Source organism: Nilaparvata lugens, chromosome X (assembly GCF_014356525.2).
Source record: "Nilaparvata lugens isolate BPH chromosome X, ASM1435652v1, whole genome shotgun sequence".
Taxonomy (NCBI): Eukaryota; Metazoa; Arthropoda; class Insecta; order Hemiptera; family Delphacidae; genus Nilaparvata; species Nilaparvata lugens.
This window is the reverse complement of record NC_052518.1, coordinates 88,449,768-88,472,418: the sequence shown is the minus strand read 5'-3', so window position 1 is coordinate 88,472,418 and position 22,651 is coordinate 88,449,768. Positions and strand designations below refer to the sequence as shown.

General features: G+C 32.8%; 1 protein-coding gene across 1 annotated transcript in view; it reads right to left on the bottom strand.

Annotated features, from left to right (window-relative positions):
• LOC111044346 (SRSF protein kinase 1) overlaps positions 1-22,651 on the bottom strand; it is a 39,153-nt gene that overhangs the window by 4,010 nt on the left and 12,492 nt on the right. The window contains exons 3-11 of the mRNA XM_039442097.1: positions 22,526-22,613; positions 22,090-22,284; positions 21,321-21,483; positions 18,802-18,945; positions 17,730-17,835; positions 16,738-16,823; positions 10,214-10,474; positions 4,760-4,899; positions 3,733-3,840 (exon numbers count right to left, since the gene is read on the bottom strand). Coding sequence (XP_039298031.1) covers positions 3,733-3,840; positions 4,760-4,899; positions 10,214-10,474; positions 16,738-16,823; positions 17,730-17,835; positions 18,802-18,945; positions 21,321-21,483; positions 22,090-22,284; positions 22,526-22,613 — 1,291 coding nt within the window. The remainder of the gene's footprint in view (positions 1-3,732; positions 3,841-4,759; positions 4,900-10,213; positions 10,475-16,737; positions 16,824-17,729; positions 17,836-18,801; positions 18,946-21,320; positions 21,484-22,089; positions 22,285-22,525; positions 22,614-22,651) is intronic.

Genomic DNA, 22,651 nt, shown 5'->3' with positions numbered 1-22,651 from the left:
GTTATTCTTTTTGTAAGTTAAAGGCCATAGTTAAGCATAAATTTACTGAAGAATAATTCAAGTATACATAGGAAACGTATGTTGTGCGTGAATGGTGTCGGAAAATAAAAGAATTCGGTTGAATTGGCTCAGAAATCGTTGCGAACCTTGGAAACTGGGCCTCACAGTACTGGTGCAACTAAACGGCTTCTCCAGCAAATCAAATGTGATAATTTCGATCACCAGTCATACAAACCTGACTTGGCCACTGGTAATTTATAGCATATGCCTAAACTCACGTCATAAATTTGAGGGCAGAGCTTCCAAACTAACGAGGAAACGTCATAGCCCACTTGACTCATTTGGCGGCAGAATTTTTATGAACAGGGTTTTGGTAGGAAAAAATGTCTCAACCTTCACGGTAATCATTTTGAAGAATAATAAGTGTAAGTAACTTTTAGAGAGAAAAATATTCTTCCATATACATTCGTCTTCTATTTATGGCCAATCGGAGGATGAAAAAAATTACCCTCGTAAATTAGTTAATGAAGAATATTGAGCGTCATGATATCAACGTCTCACTCGAATATTGAATGTAAACGACTTGAGATTGTCAAAACACTGGATTATTAAAGCAATTTTGAGATATTAGTTTCGCTTGTTACACCATTATCAATCAAGTAAACTTCTTGTCGAAGGTAGATAATTGATATGAAGAGAGAAGCAAAATAACAAGAAGGTGGGAACAAAGCAACTTCTCTAAAATAAGACGAAATTAGTGGTCGTGGGCATACAAGGAAAATCAACTAAGTCCATAAAATTAAATTTTTCAGGAAATCAATTTCTAATTTATAACATTTCCAATTTCTAAGATCAATAATAATTTACCTACAGTGATTTTTCACAAAATAATTTCATCGTGCAAGAAATTGAATATTCTTCATTTATTTGATGATTAATTATTTAACATTCATAGTTTATAGAGATAAAAAATCAAAGTTTGGAAAAATTGAACTTGTGCATTTTCTTTGTACTGACTAAAACGAGTCTGTTAATTCAAACTAAGCATGGGATAGTTTTTTATTATCCTACTTATTTCCATTGCTTCTAAAATGTTCAACTGTCTGCCTTAGCCATTGACATAGTAGCAAACTAGCAATCAACATTTTCTCCAGCTTAGAACTTTTGCTTATTTGCCATCAAATCCAGGCCAATGAAGTAGAACTCTACTTTTAATGTTCAACAGCTAATGACCAATCGTAGGGCATCACACATAGTCTACTATTAGATTACATTCAATATGGATATCTACCACATCACCTTAACAACAATACAGAAAGACTTTCAAAATTGGTTGAATGTAAGCAATGATGTTGTTATATGCGTAATGCTGACAGTTAAAAGTGAATCTACTTTAGTGAGATTCACGTTATAAAGGCAGTAGAAATGATATGACTACAGAGTCTAAGTATTCTGTGACAGGGTTGTCGAGTCTTTGTTATCACCGCCTTTAGTATTAGCTGTGATTAAAGTTATTCCAGTATATCTGATGTAATATTAATAGCTGATTCTTGTTCATAAATTATTTAATTATTTAGTGAATAAGTCTATTTTAATTTTTGGATCAAAATTTTTCAAAGTACCTCAATATTTTGCAGTTTCTTAGTGTGCTTATTGAGTGCGATTATGTTATTTAATTTGGTTTTTAATCTATATAAAAACAAAATTGTATGTTTATATGTGTTTAAATCCAAAATTGGACAAGTAAAGGAAGAAAAAATAACACAAGGATTGCCTTAGTATTGTATCGACCAATTTTTTCACATCAGTATTTTTGTTACATGTACAGAGTGTTCTCAAAAAAGTTCTCCATAAGTCAGAGCGTGATTCCTCACATCAAAAGAAGAAAAAAACGTTCTAATTAACATAGGTCCGAAAATGCTTAGTTACCAGGTTATACCATAGAGAAACATAGCATCGATATCATATGGTATGGGGCGTTTATGTCGCAACTTTTACTGTTAACTCAAGCCGATTACTGTCGATTATTGTAGATTTTTACTGTTTTGACCGGTTGAGAGTGTATGAACGGTACAATATGAGAGACTATCAGCGTTACACAGCTTCACGGGAAAGAACTACGTGGTCTATCGGCATGAGATAAAAGTAAAAGTATAAACGCCCTATACCATGGGATATCTACTTATGCTATTGTTTCTCTATGGTTATAGAGTGAAAAATTTCGTCTGAATTTCAGTTCCCCTGCTGAAAAGAAGCCCTACAGGTATTTTTTTACTGTTAAGATGTATAATTTAGCGTACTTTATGTAAAAAGAACTGAAAAATTTAATAGAACTGTTTCCAGACCAGTAGCTACAGTAATTTTCAAGATATGTGAAGAAATACGCAAAAATTGGTCTCGAAAAACATGTTCCTTCAAGGTTTGAATCAGATTTACTATGTTAAGTGTACAATAAACACAACATATTTTTTACAGAACTTGTTGAAAATTCAATTTTAAAGAGAAAGATGTAAAATAAGTCTATAATAGACAAACGCAACAATCCTTAATTACATACAAAACGCATGAAAAATAGACAAAATCTGTTAAGAGTTGCGCACAAGGATAATTAATGGAGTTTAAAGGATACGTGAGACACCTGGGATCTTCGAAAATTAAATTTTCTATTTTTCTGTTGATCTAGAATCAACATATAGAAGTGAGGAAGAAATTACTTTTCAATAATCTACAAAAAGCATCAACTGAATTATAAAACAATAATATGAAGATAAGATGCGATATTATGTGATAGTGAGAATAAGAGATATATCACAAAAATTTCATTAAAAAATCTAAGAGAAATTAAGTGGATTTCGAGTTACACAATTAACTGAAAAATGTATTTATATAGACAAGAGATCAGCGTGAAGCGGCAAATAAGTATACCCCACCGCACTATCTAAATAACAATCCAATACTTCATTCAATTAAAAAAGAGATGGACAAAAAAATTATCAATTTTAAGAAACTTATATTTTGGAGTTTATAGAGTTTTGAAATGAGATTGGAAGGGTGTAGGTCAGATCATCAAGGTGTATGTGCAACAAGGTGGCCTATCAATGCGTCACTGTATCAATATCACGATTACTGTATACAGTAACATTCAACATTTAATATAACACAAATTTAGTAAAGTACCACAGGCTTAAGCCCAAAACAGTTCCAATTATAATTTATACAACAGTTCAAATACAGCTTTATGATATAGTAGGCCTACGATATAAAATTGCAGTAATTATTCTGACCTGTTAGGTATTTTTGGATATTCTTTATAGGGTGTTTATAATCATGTTGCATGTTGGTGTAAATGAAATGTACTACCATATTTTAAAAACACAATAAGGTTATAGAGTACCTTTTTTATTTTAATAGAGTACAACTATTTATACAGCAGCAAAATTAAATATAAATAAATTGATAAACATAGGTAATGCCAATTTGACTTGGACAACCCTATATTGGACAATTATATCAATATAATAATATAATACATTCCATAATTATCAATATTAGATGGGAGATTTCTGCTCAAAACCCGTAGCTAATATTGTAAGTTACGGGTCGGGGGAGGTAGACCTTGATGCCGTGACACCTTGTTGATTTGAATTCGTCAATCGTCCTACTAGAATAGCACCACCTTGATGCAGTGCCACCTTGATTCTGTGGCGTACTTCAGATTGAAAAGGTGCTTACCATGCAAGCAGTACTCCAAATGTCGGCAGGAGTACCATAACCACAGCCAATTAGAACTTCCAAGCTTCGATACTGTCTGGTTTGGATGTCATCCGTGAAATGGTGTTTCTGAAAAATAAACGACAAAATTAAAATCCAGTTATATGGATGGTATTGATGATAAACAAATTGGCAGTTTCAGGTGATTTTCGAATCTTTGAGAAGTTTTAAGCTTATGGAAACATTCAAATGTCCGTCTCCTATCCAATGTGAGTGATTAGAAACCAGCGCTGAGCCTAATTACTTTACTGTTTGGTTATTTGATAGGTGGATTTTTTTAATATTACTCGATAACAAATAAATCCTTAGTTCTCACCAATACAATCTCAAGTTAATTGTACACTAAAAAACCTCTTAAAAGCAAGCGAACTCTGAGAAATATAATTTATGTGCCATTATTTATACAAGTGGTTAACAACTTGGGGTCGATCCTAAGGAGGCGATAAATTCGTAGTAAGCGATCAAGATTAAAAAATTAAAATGTAGTTTACAAATTTTAATAGTTATTCCAAGATTTAAAATGGTCATAATTTGCAAAAATGTGCAGCGTACAGCATCTGCAAACAAAAGGTTCCATGTTAGCTTGGGTAAAGCTAATGAGAACTTTCTGGATAGTTAGCAACGCTAGCACTGTATCTACTAGATAGATTTCACAGATAGGTAAATTTATTGGTCGATAGTCGAATATTCATGCATTCATTCATTCATTCAATGATACACAATTATTTTTTAAATAATTTGGTAGAGGATCAACAGGCACAGCCCTAAACTGTTCCTCCGCCGAATTTCGATTCATTAAAATAGTTCAGAAAATAGGTTATGTTTTGTCAACTTTATAAAATTTTGTCTAAATTCTGACCAAACACTGGCTTGACTTAGCCTAGTTTTTTTCAGAATCATGCCTCAGACCCTTTTCAATAAAACATTTAAAATTGAGTATGAAATTAGGCCAAATGACCTAAATAAGTCAAATGGGATAAATATTTACCTCCCAACACGCATTTCCAAGGTCAGCTATCTTGACATGCAGATCGCACACTTCATGGACTGGGTCGAATTCTGACTGACTTTGGCTTTCCATGCCTTGATGGTTGGGGCAGGACAGTACTCGCCGAAATGGAGTTGCTCCTGTCAAATAAAATCAAGTTGAGATATCTGTGCCGTTATGACTGGTCGAAATATAAATGTATTTTTCCGTTAAGTTCGCCTTTAAACATCACAAACGTCTACATGAAATAGAGTAATATAATAATTGTACATTAGTCAATATTATTATATTAATTTATTTCATGTAGTCGAACTTCATATAATTATATTGACTAATGTACAATAAATTATTATATTATTATTAATAATAATGTACAATTCAACTGATTGTGCATCAATGTAATTCTAATACGTATATGAAACAAATAACTCAGAACGTACTCAAAAATTCTCAAATAATCTGTAATATGTTAGGAAGAAGATCAAAGAATGAACTTTTCCGCCACTAGCAGTAAAGCCAGTTACACACACATAATTTTTGAACGTTCGATTTTTTGCCGTCTTTATGAAATGTACGATATTAAACGTAACTTGGCAAAGACATGAACAAATAATCTGTTTGCCAAATTATGTTTAATCTAATGGAATTTATAAGAACGACAAAAACTCGTACATTCAAAAATCGATGAGTGTGTAACTACACTAAATGTCTGCAAGAAACAGTTATGCAAAAACTAACTATAACTTAACAAAAACATGCACTTTTGGCTGAAAGTAAAGGCTAATATGAGAGATTGTTTTTAGAGGGACCATTCTCCACGTTTGGGTAGACTGCCTATAAACCTAACCTAGCAGTTAAAAGACTTGACTGGACCTGTCAGTACTTCACAGCTTCGTCTCCTATATGGAACAGAATTGAAGATATCTTCTTCTTCAACTTACATTTTCTCCAAGATTAACCACAAATAACAGATAGTGAGTTCCGACTATCGTAGCCTACTCTGTATCAAGTGAAATTAAAATTGTATATTTTCAGTTCAAATCTTAAGTATTTTCTACCCTTGACCACTCACAAAAATAGTAACTGGAAAAAGGTTGATGGTAACAGGTATGAGTAACAGATATGGTACATCAGTATGAGTGTCCGTGTCTGGTTCAGTGAAAATACTACGCCCATTCCATTTGAACTATTTCCTCTCAGAATGAATAGTCCCATTAGAACTCATGGAAAGAATATTTTCACTGAACCAGACACGGACACTCATTCTGATTGATGTCTTGTATATAACAGATCTGTGCATCCTATCATGGTCTAAAAATGGTGCTTGATATAAGGAGTGTGTATCGAATGTGGTAATAAACAAAAATGAATTGTTGCAAACTTATATAGATTTTTGTGGTGAGTGAATCGATGAATTTCACTGTGATAACAATATCATGTACAGAGAAATTCACGGACGATTTGGTAAAGAATAATTATGATTGAATTACCTTGGATGAACTATAAATTAATGATAATAATCATCACACGCTTTAATTATTGATAACAATAGAAATAATCAATATAGATCAGCCTTCAAGTTCAAAGTGTTGTATAAATGAAAAATTAAATAGAGGAAAAATATAAATTAAAATAAGATATCACGCCAGCCTCATAATTCCCAAAACCTTTGTACGTGTTCAGTATTGTAACAATTCAAACACCCCGCTCTCATAGGTTATTAATTATTAGAATAGGGAGTGGGGGTGACTGATAAGTACGTAAAGTCGTTGATGTTTTCGCTGTCCAAATTATCAGCTATTTAAGTGGTTTATTGCTAAGTGAGGGATCTAAAATTTTGCATACCGGTTTGAATAAGGGCTGTGAAGAATTGTGTTAAGTATATTTGCGATTCCTAAAGTATTGACTGAGATATAGCGATTTTCTCAATACGATCACTTTGTTCAGAAACACAACGATTGAAGAAGCCATCATTTTCGTTGGAGATTATCTTATCTTAGTTTTACAGAGTGATGAGTGGGTGAGTAGAGGAACTTATTTTTCTCACCCTCCTCCCAAACGGCCGAATTCTACTAACGGTTGATTACAGCAACCAGCTGTTGTTTGCGATTGTAACGCTATCTCGCTTCAAAAATGGTCTGTAGACTCTGGGCGGAAATTTTGAATTTTTATTTGAGTACTGTTTTCTAGATGGGCACTTTCGTCTTGGATAATTTATTTTGCTTTAGAATCCAACACTTATTCCCGGCCTCTCTCTCACCTTTTACCTTTGCCTGTCATCTCAGGAGCTTCCCATTTCTTCCAAAAAGCCTTGAAAGCTCTCTTGGCGCTCCCCTCAGCTTCCTTTGCCACCTAGTCCTATTTTTTTGCGCTGAGTTGTGATTATGAGTTGGAGAGTTTACGAAGTGCTCGATTTGCAAATAATTAACGGATACAAATATTCTAGTTAGCTATATCGTATTGAACTAAATTCAGGATGGCATTAAGCGAGAAAGTTATGTTTGCAATGCTGGAGAAAATAAAAAATGAGATCAACGATAGCACGCTCACAATTATTAAGCAAGTGATTAGTGAATTGAATATTCCATCGTTACTTGAAGAGCAAAATAAAAGAATGGATAAGCTGACTGAGAAGAATGATAGATTGAAGATCGAGGTATCGCGGCAACGGGTAGTAATAGATTCCATGCGTAGAGAGAAAAATCTTATATTTTATGGAATGGAGGAGAGAGAGGGTGAGAGGCGTGAGCAGATTATGGAGAAGATAATGGATTTGAGTAATAGTGTAATGAAAGTCGATCTGAAAGAGGCAGATATAGATTTTGTCAAACGATTGGGAGCTGCTGGCCCAGGTGTCAAACGCCCAATAATGTTGTCATTGGTATCGAACATGAAGAGACAGAGTATTATAAATAATAGTGCAAGATAAAAAACCTGTAAGCTATATGTGTCTCCAGACTATGACAAGGAAACTAGAGAAAAGAAGAAGAAGTTGTATTCAGTCCAAAGGCAACTGCGGGATGCTGGCTATGACGTTAAAATCAAGGGAATCGGACTTCTAATCAATGGAAATTATACAACTTGAGATAATTTAACAGAAGATACGCTAAAAAAGTATTTTGAGAAGGCCTCGCAATCAGCATTCTCTGCGTCGCGTAGAAGTAAACGAACCGCCCATCAGAAACAGGACACTGCGATAGCTACAACTGGAGGGACCATAACTTCATATCTTTGTACAAAACGCGGCCAGCCAAAGTAGAGAAAAACGTCAATCCGGAAGATAATACTATACGGAATATTCAACTATATTGATTTGAGGTAGTTTCTTACAATTTAGCTGGATTCATTAGTAGAGTTAACATAAATAAAAAGTTTAAAGAACATAGATAGACCTTTTTTGGGAATTTCTGGGAAAAAGGTGATAGTATTCTAACATGGAACGTTTCCACTGTGTGAAGCAACATCTCAAGTATGCATTTAAGAGTGAAGAAAAAATAGGCTGCTACTCGCGATTTGATACAGGCTCCTGCAAAATAACGACATCGAAGAATTATTGGACATTCAATGATCCAGTGAAGCTCTGCTCCCTATGCAACTGAGAGAAGAAGAGGATGTGGTTCACTTTGTGCGTAAACCAGAACAGAGGCTTGCTAACATGGAAGGAGCTGAAGTACCTGAATGGCAGCAGTTGGACAGACATCATTTTTGCTTTCGTTGGGCGACTTGGCAATATTGATTTCCATTAGTTAAGGAGTTGTATTCTGAAGTAATCTTCGTGAAAGACAATTCACAAATGTATTGTTAAGTCTCAAGTTTTTTTTCTCTATCTCTTTATTTTGAACTAAAAAAGAATGTCAACTTTATTTGTTTTCAAATCAAATATCATGTTACTTACTCCTCTCCCCCAGACGGATCTAATCCATGGGGTATTTCGCCGGCAGAATAATATTAACGTTTTAGAAGTGCACTTGCTTGTAATGTATTCGAACATCAATAAAGGCTTTTTTTATTATTATTATTATTATTATAATTATTAGAATAGTGGAGTCATCACTCAGGCCACCAAATTGGACTTTTGAACTGGTGAGCTGAGAGAGTGATGACCGCGTAGAGGCGAAACTAGAAGGAGAACGTTCCGAGACGCGCGAGAGGAAGGTAGTGCGTGAGATAGTGAGATGTAGTTTTTAGTAATGTGATTGAGGAGTGATTATGTTTAAAGAGTATAGATGTTTGTTATGGGATTTTTTCAATAGAGTGAGATTGTTTTGGTGAATTTGCGTATTTATTTAATAATATTATCCTATAAAAGTAGCAGGGCCCTGGACCCTAAAAACCTGGTGGTGGCAGCGCTACTGGAGAGCACTGTCATGCTCGCCACGCACGCCACAGTATAGATAAATCTAAGTACCTTGACTTTGTACCTAACCCCTGACCTTTCCCTAAACTAACATTAAACCAACTTCTTAACCCATTCTCACGAATCCCTAAATAGTGTGCAACGGTGACGCTGGCTGTGTATCTTGATGTAAGGCTGATGAGGCTGATATCCAATATAAGGCTCAAGATTTCTGCTCAGACTATTGAATGCAATTCCATTCTTTAGCTATATTTGTTAGAAGTGGACTCGCTTACAAATTTTGTTTATCTTTTTTCTTCTCTCTTTTTTCTTTCTTCCTCTCCCATTCAGTTTGGTAGAGAGTTAGTGGGGAGGATATTTTTAATATTCTTCCCAAAGAATGGACATTGATAAGTCCAAATCTCCGCCAATCTATGTAGATGCATAACAATATGATTATTATCTATAGTTATTATATTACAAATTGCTTTTTCATATAATATACAGTTCAATAGTTATTTTCTTAGTCTATATTATGTAAATTCATCTATAACTTTGCTGTATTGTAAGCTATTGTATAAAAGTGTATAAGCCAGTATATATTGTAATCTACATAAATAAAGTACTCAATCAATTCATTCCTTTGTCGCTCCTCTTCACCCTTTATTCCTTAATTCTATACCCTGTACCAGCCGATTATATGGGAATCCATAGTTTTGAAGGATTATGTTCTAACTCAAAAGAAACACTTAATAAAAATACTTATTATTTAATTTAGAACTAAATTCTAACTTTCAGGTTAATCCACGAGTCGCGAGAGTTGACACTCGACAAAAAATAATACATCGACTTAGACATAATCGATATTACAACTTATAACACATAGTTGGCTAGGTATTTTTCCTCCTTTCTTTCTATTCATTACAACCCACCATGAAGCCTGCTTTTTGTATTATTATTATTAGAAATTTGTATTTCGATTGTACTATTTTTGTATTTTGCTTTATTTATGGTTGAATATAAATTATTGGTTGATTGACTGACTAGTTATGCGATCGAGTGTTAGGAAAAATACAGTATAGAAAATGGGGAAGAGTACTGTATAGTGAAGTATGTACCTTGACTTTGTGAAGGACTGCCCTTGGTTTTCTCGGCTTGACTCTCGCTGCGACCGGCCGATTTTACCGAGGATGTGCCACGGGTATTAGGGGCAGAGTGCGGGGCGGAGTGAGTGCCATTCTGTGGCTTTGCGCATGCGCCGGCAACCGCAGCCTCCGACGTGGATGTGGTGGGTGCAGGAAGCTCCACATTGTGATTGGTGCCGCTCGATACAACCACACTGCTCTCCATTTCTGTGAAGCTGTTGCGATTCTCCAAAGCTACAATGCAAAGCAAACATCAATAGACAATGTCAAATTTACACTAGATACAAATTTCTACATATTAAGGTGAAATGAATAATATGTTGTCATTACATGTGGAAGTGACAACTTATTTTTCATTTCACCTTAATATTCAGAATATGTCACACTGAAGATGACACCATAGAGAAAAGATAACACTAGTAGTTCTGTAAACAGTAGGGCTCGCGCAGTTAAAAACTACAGTCACCTCTGTCCATACTGTCAATCAAAGTAAATTCTGTCCAGTCCTGTCGTGTCGGCGAGATATCGGTGTGAAAACGACTAATGGCTGTTGGAGTTGGTGTATCAAAAATGCTAACATCAAAAGTTAATCTCCTTCAAGACATACTGGCAACAGGTCAGCCCGAGTTGAAAGAAGAGGAAGGTCGAGAGAAAATACTATGTTATTTCAGTCATTAAGTGCATGCAACTAATAGTCCACAAAACAGCTGATTTTTACTATGTTACAGTTTTTCAAATCAAATTCATTTATTGCCAAAAAGAAAATAATCATTGCATGCAATAATCCACTCGACAGCTGATTTATGATTGATAATTCTATAGTCTGCTTTTTACGGTAATATTGGCGTTCGAAGGAGACTCCTCCTTTTGTATTATCCTTAAAATGCAAAATTGAAAAAAAACGTATATATACGTTGACGCACCTTGTTTCCAAGTACTTATATACCAAATTTTATCAAAATCTGACAATAACTGCGACTGTAACTGCGGTACAAACAGACAAAAGCCGATCGAGTCGAAACTAAGACCTCAGCTTCGCTTCGGTCAATAAGCTATCTTATACTATCTTTCTTATATCTATCTATGATGACACCAAACGTGTTGGAACAGTTTGTGTTTTTCACCAATTAATAAATTCGTGATATTTGACTACATCTTTGTGTTATCATTATCAATCGAATAAGTGCAAGGATTTATTAATCATCAATAGCAAAGTTCACAGCTGAAATTGGAAACATTGTCAAATACAAAGTTTCATTATCTCAAAATAATCTTTGAGAGGAAAAGTTGTGAGGGTTCTTTACAAGTCATATTTATTTGAAAAATTTGACTCAACTTAATTTTTTCCTTCAAAATGGGACCTTTACAGACAGGACCGCTAACCTTAGTTCTAGTTCAACCAGCATGTAAATAGGTACTGTACAATGTTTAAGGATACCGTCATCAGTTAGCAGTCTTAAATAAATATACATTTTTCAAGTATTGAGTCTAAAATCAATTACTTTGGTGAGATTCGCTTTATAGAGTCAGTACCTGATTAAAATTGGTATTGCTATCCTTATCTTTCATAGACAAAACCCTTTTCTATCTCAGCAATGTTGCCAAACTACAAAAATATTTTATATCAGTTAAGGAAATTTGTTATTCAATAACAAGAAAATATATTTTATTAATTGATAACAATGTTGCCAAACTACAAAAATATTTTATATCAGTTATGGAAATTTGTTATTCAATAACAAGAAAATATATTTTATTAATTGATAAAATATTACTATTCTATTTTTATGTAACATTAAAGCGAAAAAACACTCACATTCTTTGGTGAAAGAATGAAAGAAGAAGTGTTTCTGTTTTGCTTCAAAATGTGCAACCCCAGCACAAAACGGTCGCCACACCAAAGAATGTGAGTGTTTTTTCACTTTAAAGTTACATAAAAATACAATAGTAATAATAATAATAATAGTGAAAACAAGATGGATAACCAACAAATAAAAAAACATATTTGAGATAGAGTAGATCATTATTAACAAGAATCAGATACATCGTTTAGAGGTTATTTTGAGGTTAGGTTTTTCGAGATTTAAAAATAAACATAGATAGTTTACTTGACTAAAATTATAACCAAATTAAAATCCTATCATTTATAAATCAATTATTATTATTGCAAGTAATATAATTTCTTAGATAGGAAGATGAGCTCAAGTAGAACACCGAAGGTTAATAATAGAAATGTAAACATAGCGGGAGTACTTACGCGTTCCCAAAACCAAAATTCAAAAACGCCAAAACCAAAAACCCCAGTTCTTCAAACTACTTTAGCCGAAAAAGTTGCTCAACTACAAAGTAGCCACACTAATTTAAAAAACCAATTAGAAGTAACTCTAAAAACGTCTGAGGAAGAAAGGTTAGGGATGGTAGAAGAAATTAAATCTTTGGAACTGATTATAAAATTACAATATGAAGACCATAAAAAAGAAATACTAAATCTAAAAAATCAATGTAGTCTAATGTCGGAGGAAATAAAGAAACTAAAATCTAAATTTGATAATACTAAATGTATGATAGAACCTCCGTCCAAATGCAAAAAAATAGAATCTAACCTAAATGATGGGAAATGCTCTGAAAATGGTCGAAATAAAACGTACAGTGAGGTTTTGAAGACAGCAACCAAAAATATAGCTGAGGGAAATAAAGATAGGAAAGGGAGAGTTCTGCTACTGACGTCCAGTCATGGACGTGATTGCAGTGATCTCCTTGATAAAAGATTAAAAAATAAATTTGATGTCCAATGTTTTTTCAAGCCAAGTACATCAATTAATGCAGTTGTAGAGTCAGCTAGGGAACAAACTAAAGACTTTGATGAAAATGACTATCTAATTGTACTGGGTGGCTCAAATAATATAAATGAACCTAACTTGAATCATCTTCCTCAAGTAACAGAAAAAATCAAGGAAATTGTGCCACTCAGCAAAAAAACGAACTTAATAATAAGTACTATTCCTAATAGGTTTGATAGGCCAGAATTAAATGAAGCAATCAATTCGACAAACAAATCAATCCATAATACAATCAACAGCCTAAAAAATAAGAATTCTAAACAACTGGGGATTTGTTTTCTAAATGAAAGGCTGAAAAGACATAACTTCACTAATCATGGGTTGCATCTAAATCGATCTGGCAAAGTAATCTTTTGTAATAGATTGGCAGAGCTGATTGAAAGCCGTTTGCAATCCTCTGGTTAAAAACAGTCAAAAAAACAAATAACGATTTTTTAGTAAATTGGCTCAAAACAGGGAAGGGAAATAGCTACAAATGCTAGAGATAGAGTAGCACAAGATGGTAAGGTTTTTAGTATTTATCATCAAAATATTCAGTATCTTCGCAACAAAATTGACAGATTAGAAGTATTTCTTAAACAGGAGGATCCTGACATTGTTATTTTCACAGAGCATGGCTTAAAAATAAAGGAAATAAATCAAGTTAGGATTCCAGGCTATTCACTGAGATCAGAATTTTGTAGAATAGCTCATAGAAGTGGTGGTGTATGTATATTCACTAGCAATGCTAAACATACCCAAACTTATGAACTGGATTTTGTTAAGAGATTTTCTGTTGAGATGGATTTAGAGGTGACGGGACTAAGGTTAAAAATTGATGATCGATTTGAGGTAGCAGTGTTAGGTATCTATAGGTCACCAAATGGAGACTGGCAAAAATTTTGTGAGCTGCTCCATACACTTTTGGAAATTACAACCGCTCGTTTCACAAATGTTATAGTAGTAGGAGATTTCAATACCGATTTTGCCAGGCAGGATAAAATGACAGAGGATATTAGAGATATTATTAATATGAATAATTTAGAAATTAAGGTCCACGAATATACAAGAGTAACTCGAACTTCACAGACAATTATTGATAATATCCTCACAAATATAGAAGGTTGTAATGTCAGGTTAGGTAGCTCAGATCTATCAGATCATAACTATCAAATTTTAGATGTTAAGTTGCAGGGCCAGAATCCAAGCAGAAAAAAAACTTTTGTGAAAGAAATTCAGCAATATGAGCTAGGAAATATAAATTGTTTGAAGCAGGAACTGCTTCAAGAAAATTGGAGTAGTGTTTATAACAGTTGTAACCTAAATTACAAATATAAGCAATTCATTGATACTCTAAGATTTCACATTAGTGTATGCTGTCCAATAAAAAAAGTCAAAGTAAAAAGTAAATTAAACAAATTAGATGAATGGATAACTGAAGATATTCTTACTCAAAGAAATATTGTTAGCGAAGCTTATGAGGAATTTAAATTAGTGAGGGATGTTCCGAGTGAAGTCAAATACAAATGTCTAAAGAAAAACTATGCAAAAGAAGTGAGGAAAGCTAAGTGTAAGAAAACAGCTGAAATATTAACAACTAGTACCAATTTTAACTCTGCTGTTTGGGAGGTAATTAATAGAAATAGGAGAGCAGCTCAAAAAGATACAGTTACTAATGTCCCTAGGATAATCGATGAACATGGAAATTATATGGATGATAGTATAGACATTTGTAACTTTTTCAATAAGTATTATCAACAGGTTGCATATAATCTCCAAAAGTCACTGAACACTAATACTTATAATACAACTACATTAAATGCTGAGCCAATTGAAAAGGTATTTAAATTTCATCCATTATCAAGAGATGAGTTGTCAAGAATAATAAAAAATTTGAATAACAAAAAAACAGTAGGATTGGATGGGGTCTCAAGCAAAATTTTAAAAGAATGCGAAAATGAATTACTGGACCCTTTATTGCATCTCCTTAATACTTCACTAGAGCAGGGTATTTTCCCTGATGATCTGAAACAAGGAAAAATTTTGCCAATTTTCAAGAGCGGTGATTCTGAAAGAGTTGAAAATTATAGACCCATTAGTATTCTAAATGTAATAAGTAAAATTTTTGAAAGAGTAGTTTTAAATAGGCTATTGATGCACCTGGAAGAAATTAATTTCATATGTGATGAACAGCATGGGTTCCAGAAAGGGAAATCTACTAAGACTGCAATAGTATCCCTTGTTGAAAGACAAATAGATATAATAGATTCAGGTGAGAAGGCAGCCGCAATATTTCTTGATTTATCCAAAGCTTTTGATTGTGTGAACCATAGAATATTATTGGAAATACTAAAAACTGTAGGTGTGAATGGTATAGAATTAAAATGGTTTGAATCATATCTCATAGGTAGAAACCAGTGTGTTGAGCTTACCAAGGTGGATGGGAATGAAATAGTAAAAATTAAATCTCAAAAACTGGAGGTCCAGGCTGGAGTACCTCAAGGCTCAATTCTGGGTCCCTTACTGTTTCTGTTGTATGTGAACCAATTACCAAAAGAGTTAAAAGATCACAGAGCTCTGTTGTTTGCTGATGACACATCGCTTATCTTTAACAATTATTTATTAGATAGTCTAGAAATAAATGCTTTTACTGGAGTACAGTCAATTGTCCAATTCTTGAAGCAAAGGCAATTAACAATAAATAGTAAGAAATGTCAATTCCTACAATTCAAAAGTAAATATAATTCAGTAGAGGATAGAGAAATAAATGTGTTTGTAGAGGAAAATGAATTAGACCAAGAAGAGAAAGTAGCATTCTTGGGAATTTTATTGGACAGGAAATTAACATGGCATCCTTACATTGAGAGGATATGTAATAAGATATCATCTGGGGTATTTGTCCTGCGGCAGCTTGCTAGGCTGAATGATAAAAAACTACTGTTAACTGCTTACCATGGACTTATACTATCTCATATTAGGTATGCTATTTTAGTATGGGGTAATTCATCTCAACAGAATATGGACAGGGTGTTTAAGATTCAAAAGAAGGCACTCAGATGTATAGAGAAAGTGAATAGGTTAGACTCTTGTAGGCCTTTATTTAAAAAGCTTGGTCTATTAACTGTGCCATCTTTGTATGTATATGAAGTTGTAATGCATGTGAAAACGAGTGGTGTGATCCAGAATTCAGATGTTCATGAGTATAATACGCGAAACAGAGCAGATTATCATATAATGGGTCACAATAGTAGGTTATTTGAACAAAAACCAGATTATATTGGTAGGAAATTTTATAACAAGCTACCTCAAATCTTGAAAAGTAATGATGATTTGAAGATTTTCAAAAAACAAATTAAAAAATATTTAGTTGATAGAGCTTTTTATAGTGTACAAGAATTCCTTTCAAACCTAAACTAGGTTGAACTACTTAGTGTTAGAATTATTATGTAATAACATGACTTGTCTTATACTCCATGACTGGAGTCTTTAGGACGTAATCTAAAAAAAAAAAAAAAAATCAGAATAGAATCACAGCTATCTATCTAATATAGAAGGCATAACTGAGAATCAGCAACTATGTAATCCTATTATTTCAACTGACTTTATAAAGTTATCTCACTGTAGAAAAAATCGCAATAGGTGATAATATCGAAAGTTGAATAGAAATGAGATACTTACTCGGTTTTGGAGGTTTGGACGGAGTCACGTCTTCTATGGTTATTTTACACCTCTGAGCACATTCAGGACTGCCCTCAGATTCGATTCTAAAAATAAAAAACAAATGCATTACCGTAAATAATTTCTCTATTATTTAGAAAATTACTCTATCATTTAGAAAAATGTTTTGTTAGAAAAATGCTTTACTGTATTTATGACAATAGTAGGAGATATCAATTAATATAATTCCTGATGGTCATAAATTAGAAATAAGTGAAAGGGTAATGATGTGAAAGATGAATGCCAAAGTTGGGAATGGGAATCGAACCTATGACCGCAAAAGCCAATAGTTATGTCCATTAAGTTATTCAATGAGCTTGCCCCTGATGTAAGACTGTTGAGTATCTCACTATTTAAATCACACATAAAAGGATTACTTATAAAAAATTACTTTATTCTGTTGGAGAATTTTTTGAATAGCTTCAATGTTAATCTGTTTAACTATAACAGCTTAGTTGTGACTTGTGTTGGAGTATATTTTTCAAGTAGACCCCATTTTAATAATATTACTATTTATTAATTACTTCTATTTATTACTATTTGCCAATTTTGTTGTACTAATTTTTCTGATCGTTTTTAATTTTATTATATCTTTGACGTTTGTTACAACACTTCGTGTTTTATGACAATGAAGGATTATTGATTGATTGTTTGATTGAAAGCGACAACAGTTTTATACGTAGATGAGATTGTATCGTTTTATCCATGTAGATATTATGTTCATACTTCACCGTTTTATGTGAAGAAATTACAAAGATACCTCAAATTTTGTATATTTCATCTTTCTATCTTTTTATATTTCTATCTTTGCTCCATATTATTGAAAAACTCTTTATTCTGATATAGGATATCCGGGAATATTATCCCATCAAAATTAGACCACAGTAATGCAACGAGAGAGTTACATGAATTAAAGTGAAACAGATCATACAGATTTTTTTATTTTGACTCACCTACTAGTAAGGCATTCTGGTGGAGTCGATTGGTCATTTGGCGTGTCTTTCATCTCGAAATCGCTATCTGATTCATCAGAAACTTCTTCTTCTTTCATCACCACGTCTGAAAATTGAATGAAATCGAAATTAAAATAACACAGGGCGAAACAATCACAAAGAGCAACAAAAGAGAATCGATCCGGCGCAATTTCAAGCATTCATAACCACAAACGAATCAACATTCTGCGGTGATGTAAACTATTCAAAGTCATGTATCCAAATCAAATAAAAGTAGTCTCTATGTATATAAAATCATTCAAATCAAAATCATGTAACCTTTTAAAATCTCTCAATCGAAATCCAAGATTCTATGACCTGAAGATTTATTTATCAAATATAATTATAGTACCCTCTGAAATTAATAAAATAATAGATTAAGAATAAAAAATGATAACAACTAGATTCATTGTTCACACCATCGTCAGGTTATAAAAATAAATTAAAAAAAAAACGTTTACTAATAGTTTTGTTATTTAAAATATCATATTTAAGTAAACTATTTCTTGTTTTTTTTCTGAAGATTTCTTGATTTCTTGAGTGATCTGTACAGTCACTCCTATTAACAAAAATCAAGCATTCCAGACAATTTGAAAACGGTGCGGAGTTGGAAAAGGATAGAGTTATCTGCATTGTCTAATGATAAATAAGGATAGCAAACCGAATGCTGACTTAAAAACGTGAATATCACAATAGAAAAATCAACATTGGATGATAATACTCCTTATATGAAAAGAAGAAATTCATACATCTCTAGAGTAGATTAGGGTCTAGAACACAGCGCGAACATGAAAGAATTACAGGGACACCAAACGTTATCTTTATCAATCTTGTCTCTATGTCTACTCTTGCCATGTATTGTGGCAGAAAGTTATGTTATGTTAGAATACTCTTCTTGTAATGTTTTGAATATCTTCAATTTTTCGAAGATTACATGAAGATCAAGTCTAGCTACAGCCTTACAGATAAAAAGACATCGATTTTATTACAACCAAAAATACGAGTATATTTACATAAAATAATTTCCACCTACCACCATATTCTTCAACTTCCAGGTGTTGCATTTGCTGCTGAAGAATTTCCGCTTGACGTTTGGCGCGTTTTTTCAACTTCTTTTTCTTACTTTTTGAGATCCTAACCGATTTGTCTACTTGGTTTGTTTGTGGAGCTGTACTCACTGCAAAATACATATGAATTATCACAAGACGCCCGTTGTAAAAATAAAAATGGATTTCAGAAAAAACCCTGGAGTATCCGAGAAATAGAAGGATATAAAGATAAACCTTCTATTTCTTGAAATAGAAGGTTCAACTTCCATTAACCCTTCGTTTTTTTGCGCGGTATACAATTTTTGTATGCCTCCCAGATATTAAAGCTCAGTTGATAACACATTGTTCAGTTGAAATCAAAGATAGAATACCATTGAGAAACTTTGAATAGACTTCAAACCAGCATCAAAGCGAGGTAAACCAAGGAAAATATGGATGGCTAAGGTTTGCGAGAGGATGACTAGAGAGATCAGGGGCGTTGGCGGAGGGGATGCGAGAAGCTTCTCTAAGTTACAAAAACTTATGCGAAAAAATCTATGTAAATCATGAAAGAGATGGATGAATGAACAACAATATAATCAGTGAATTGATCTGTATTTAAATAAAACACTTTTTTCAATCACTGAACTCATCATCTATAATAAGATGTACCATATACTATTAAGCTTGTGTTTGTACAACTTATTTAGATGATGAAATACATTTTTGTAATCAAAAGACCTATTTATTTACGCTTGAACCATAAAGCCGTAATACAAGAAAAAGCTGGAGAGAAGTTGTAAGCCTCTATTATAAAAAAACCCTAAATTATTAGCGAGCCAGATGTGTGGGGTGGTTTTCCTGTACAGTACTGCCACCATCCACCTACCACTGTTTTCTTCATTCTGCTGTAGCTTTAGCATTCGAAGAAAGGCCGCTTCACGTTTGGCGCGTTTTCTCAACGTCTTTTTGTCTTTTGTGAGGGTAACCCCTTCGGGTACTTTGTTTGGAGCTGTATTCACTGCAAAATATCAAATCACCAAGATGCCATTGAAAAGATAAAAATTGTTCAATTTCAAAAAGTAGGAAGTATCTGAGAAATAGGAGGGTGAAAACCACCCATTGCCAAACATTTTTTGTGGGATGATTTACCTTGAAAACCTCAAAAAGGCTGCTTGACAAGGTATTATATACAAACCTGTAAATTCAAATATAAAATTTATATTAATATATATCAGTGAACGTCATTTTCACTAGAATTCACTCAACAATCGAATATTAATGATATTAGCTAAATAATTGTGGGCTTAGCACTCAAAAAAATTGGAAGTACATAAATAAATAAACATTTTTCTATAAATATATTGTTAGCCTGGACGTTTTACAAGGAGAAAAACTAAAACAAAATAGATTACTACAAAACAATATAACATGATGCATTTCATTATGCTACATATAATGTGTAATTATTCAGCCAATTTTTTAAATTTCTTCTCAGTAAACGCATATTTACTAACATAGCAGAATTATTATCTGATAAATCATTGAATGATTTCGGTACAATATAGATCAAGGTGCTTCTTGCTGAATTACTCGAAGTAAATGGTACAAAATACCTCTCATTCCTGAAATCATACTGACTAACTTCCAAAATTAATATTTCTTACGGAATTTTTTTTAAAGTAAACAAAAATATTCCTTTTATATTCAAAACATTTCATCTATTCATATGAAACATCTCTTTGAGAATTGCTGACCAAACGTAAAATCTTCCTCTGAACAGAAGATTTCTGCTCAGATAAACATTGCTAGCAATCCATATCTCATAACGGAGCTATATACATCATCCTCCTCACTGTATTGGGTACTAGCAGAAAACCCGTGCTCCACAAGGATCTAATTCAAAACTTGACAAACTGAAAACTTGACGAACTGGAATCTTTAAGAAGTTAAAATAGGGCTATAAACATCATCGGTAAATTAAACATCGATATGATAAATTTTCAAGTTGATCAGTCCAGTAGGGTTCAGACGTGATGATAAGTCATTCCTGAATATCCTATCCCCATAAGCAGATTCTTCCCTTTATTATAATTATTATAGATTAAATCTTTAATGAAATACATTTTGGTCAATACCTGTACGAGTTTATTACAAACATTTTTATAAGAATATCCCAGAGAAAATGACTGTCGACTATTAATTCTACTTATAACTGATACAATTTTATTTAAACTGACAATCTCTTGTACCTAAAAAAAGATTGTGATCTTTTCTCTATGACTCAATAAAAAGGAGATTTTCAGTTTTTCGTGTTTCCAGACAGCTTACAAGTAGCAATGCATTGAATAGCTTATCTATTATTCAGAATCAGTCACATTATGATCGAATAATACTGACTATCTTCGTTTCAAAATCTTTATGCTTCAACAACATTTTTGAGAAAATCTAGGAAACCATAGAAAATTGGTTTAATAGAAAATAAGATGTGGAATGAAAATTAGAGTAAGAGGAGAAAACTTACCAAATGAATAAGGCAAACGAATACCCATTTTGTGCCACTGAGTAGCTTCAGCCGCAAGCTTTCGAATGTAGTTCTCTTCAACACAGAGCAAAATATTTTCGGGTTTGATGTCTGTGTGAATGATTGCGCACTTGGTATGTAGATAGTTCAAACCCTGAAGCACCTGAGAATTAATACATTTTTAATATTAAAAATTGGAATGAGCCGTACTTAGTATTTGGATAGTTTAAACCCTCAAACACCTGAAAAATGTATACATTTTTATCATTGAAAATTCAACTTTTGACAGAGAATACCATGTTATAAAATTTGATATGTTTAAAACAACCAACATGAAATCCATTTACAGAACTAAAATGAAGCATTATTCTTGTAAGGATATCATGCAGCTTTGATAATGAATAGTAATTTGATTTGTAAATTGAATTAATTCATTCATTTTTCAAGATAAAATCTTGAAATATAAGATAATACTTTTTCATTCATCGATTAATAAGGAATATTTTGTCATTTAAAAATGTCGTTAGAGTTGAAATATTACGTGTTCTTGAAATACATATGAATGGTAACAGTTTATTTGTTCAACAATAATAAGAGAGAAGAGATATGCTGCAATCAACTTCTTCAAAGGTTATTGGATAAAGTTAGATCATGAAACATTAGTTAAAGCTGAAATTGCAAAATAAATTAATAATACAACTTAAAGAATACTAATGACTATAACTAAGATTCTATACAGAAGAATATTGTAAAATAGATTTTGTATTACCTGACGAATAATCGATTTTACATTTTCAATAGGAATTCCTTGATAATTACTTCTGATTATCAGTTTCAAGAGATTGTGCCCAAGAACTTCGAACACCATACAAACGTGAGTGCCATTCTGACCCGTGATTTTGAAGTCGTTCAACAGGCGGACAACTTTTTCTCGGAAAGGATCATTTACATCGGAGTCTCTAACCTGCGAAACAAATAAATAACAAAAAGAATTAATACATAATTGTATATAATTTGTGAAACAATGATAATATATTGGATTCAGAATCAATTATTCAATTTATACAATATATTAATATTTTTAGAAGATGGCTAAATACAAATCTCCCATAGTACTTTACATCACATGTACGGTAACGCTAGTTACCAACACATTTCTAAAACACACTGAAATTTACGAAATTAAAATGTTTGAAAATACTCACACATTTGAGTAACTTTATTTCATCCAAAGCAGTTTCGGTGTAATGATTGGCACTTTTCACAACTTTCAGGGCAACAAATTGTTTCGAGCTGTGGAAAATCAAACAAAAAATCATATTATTAGATCT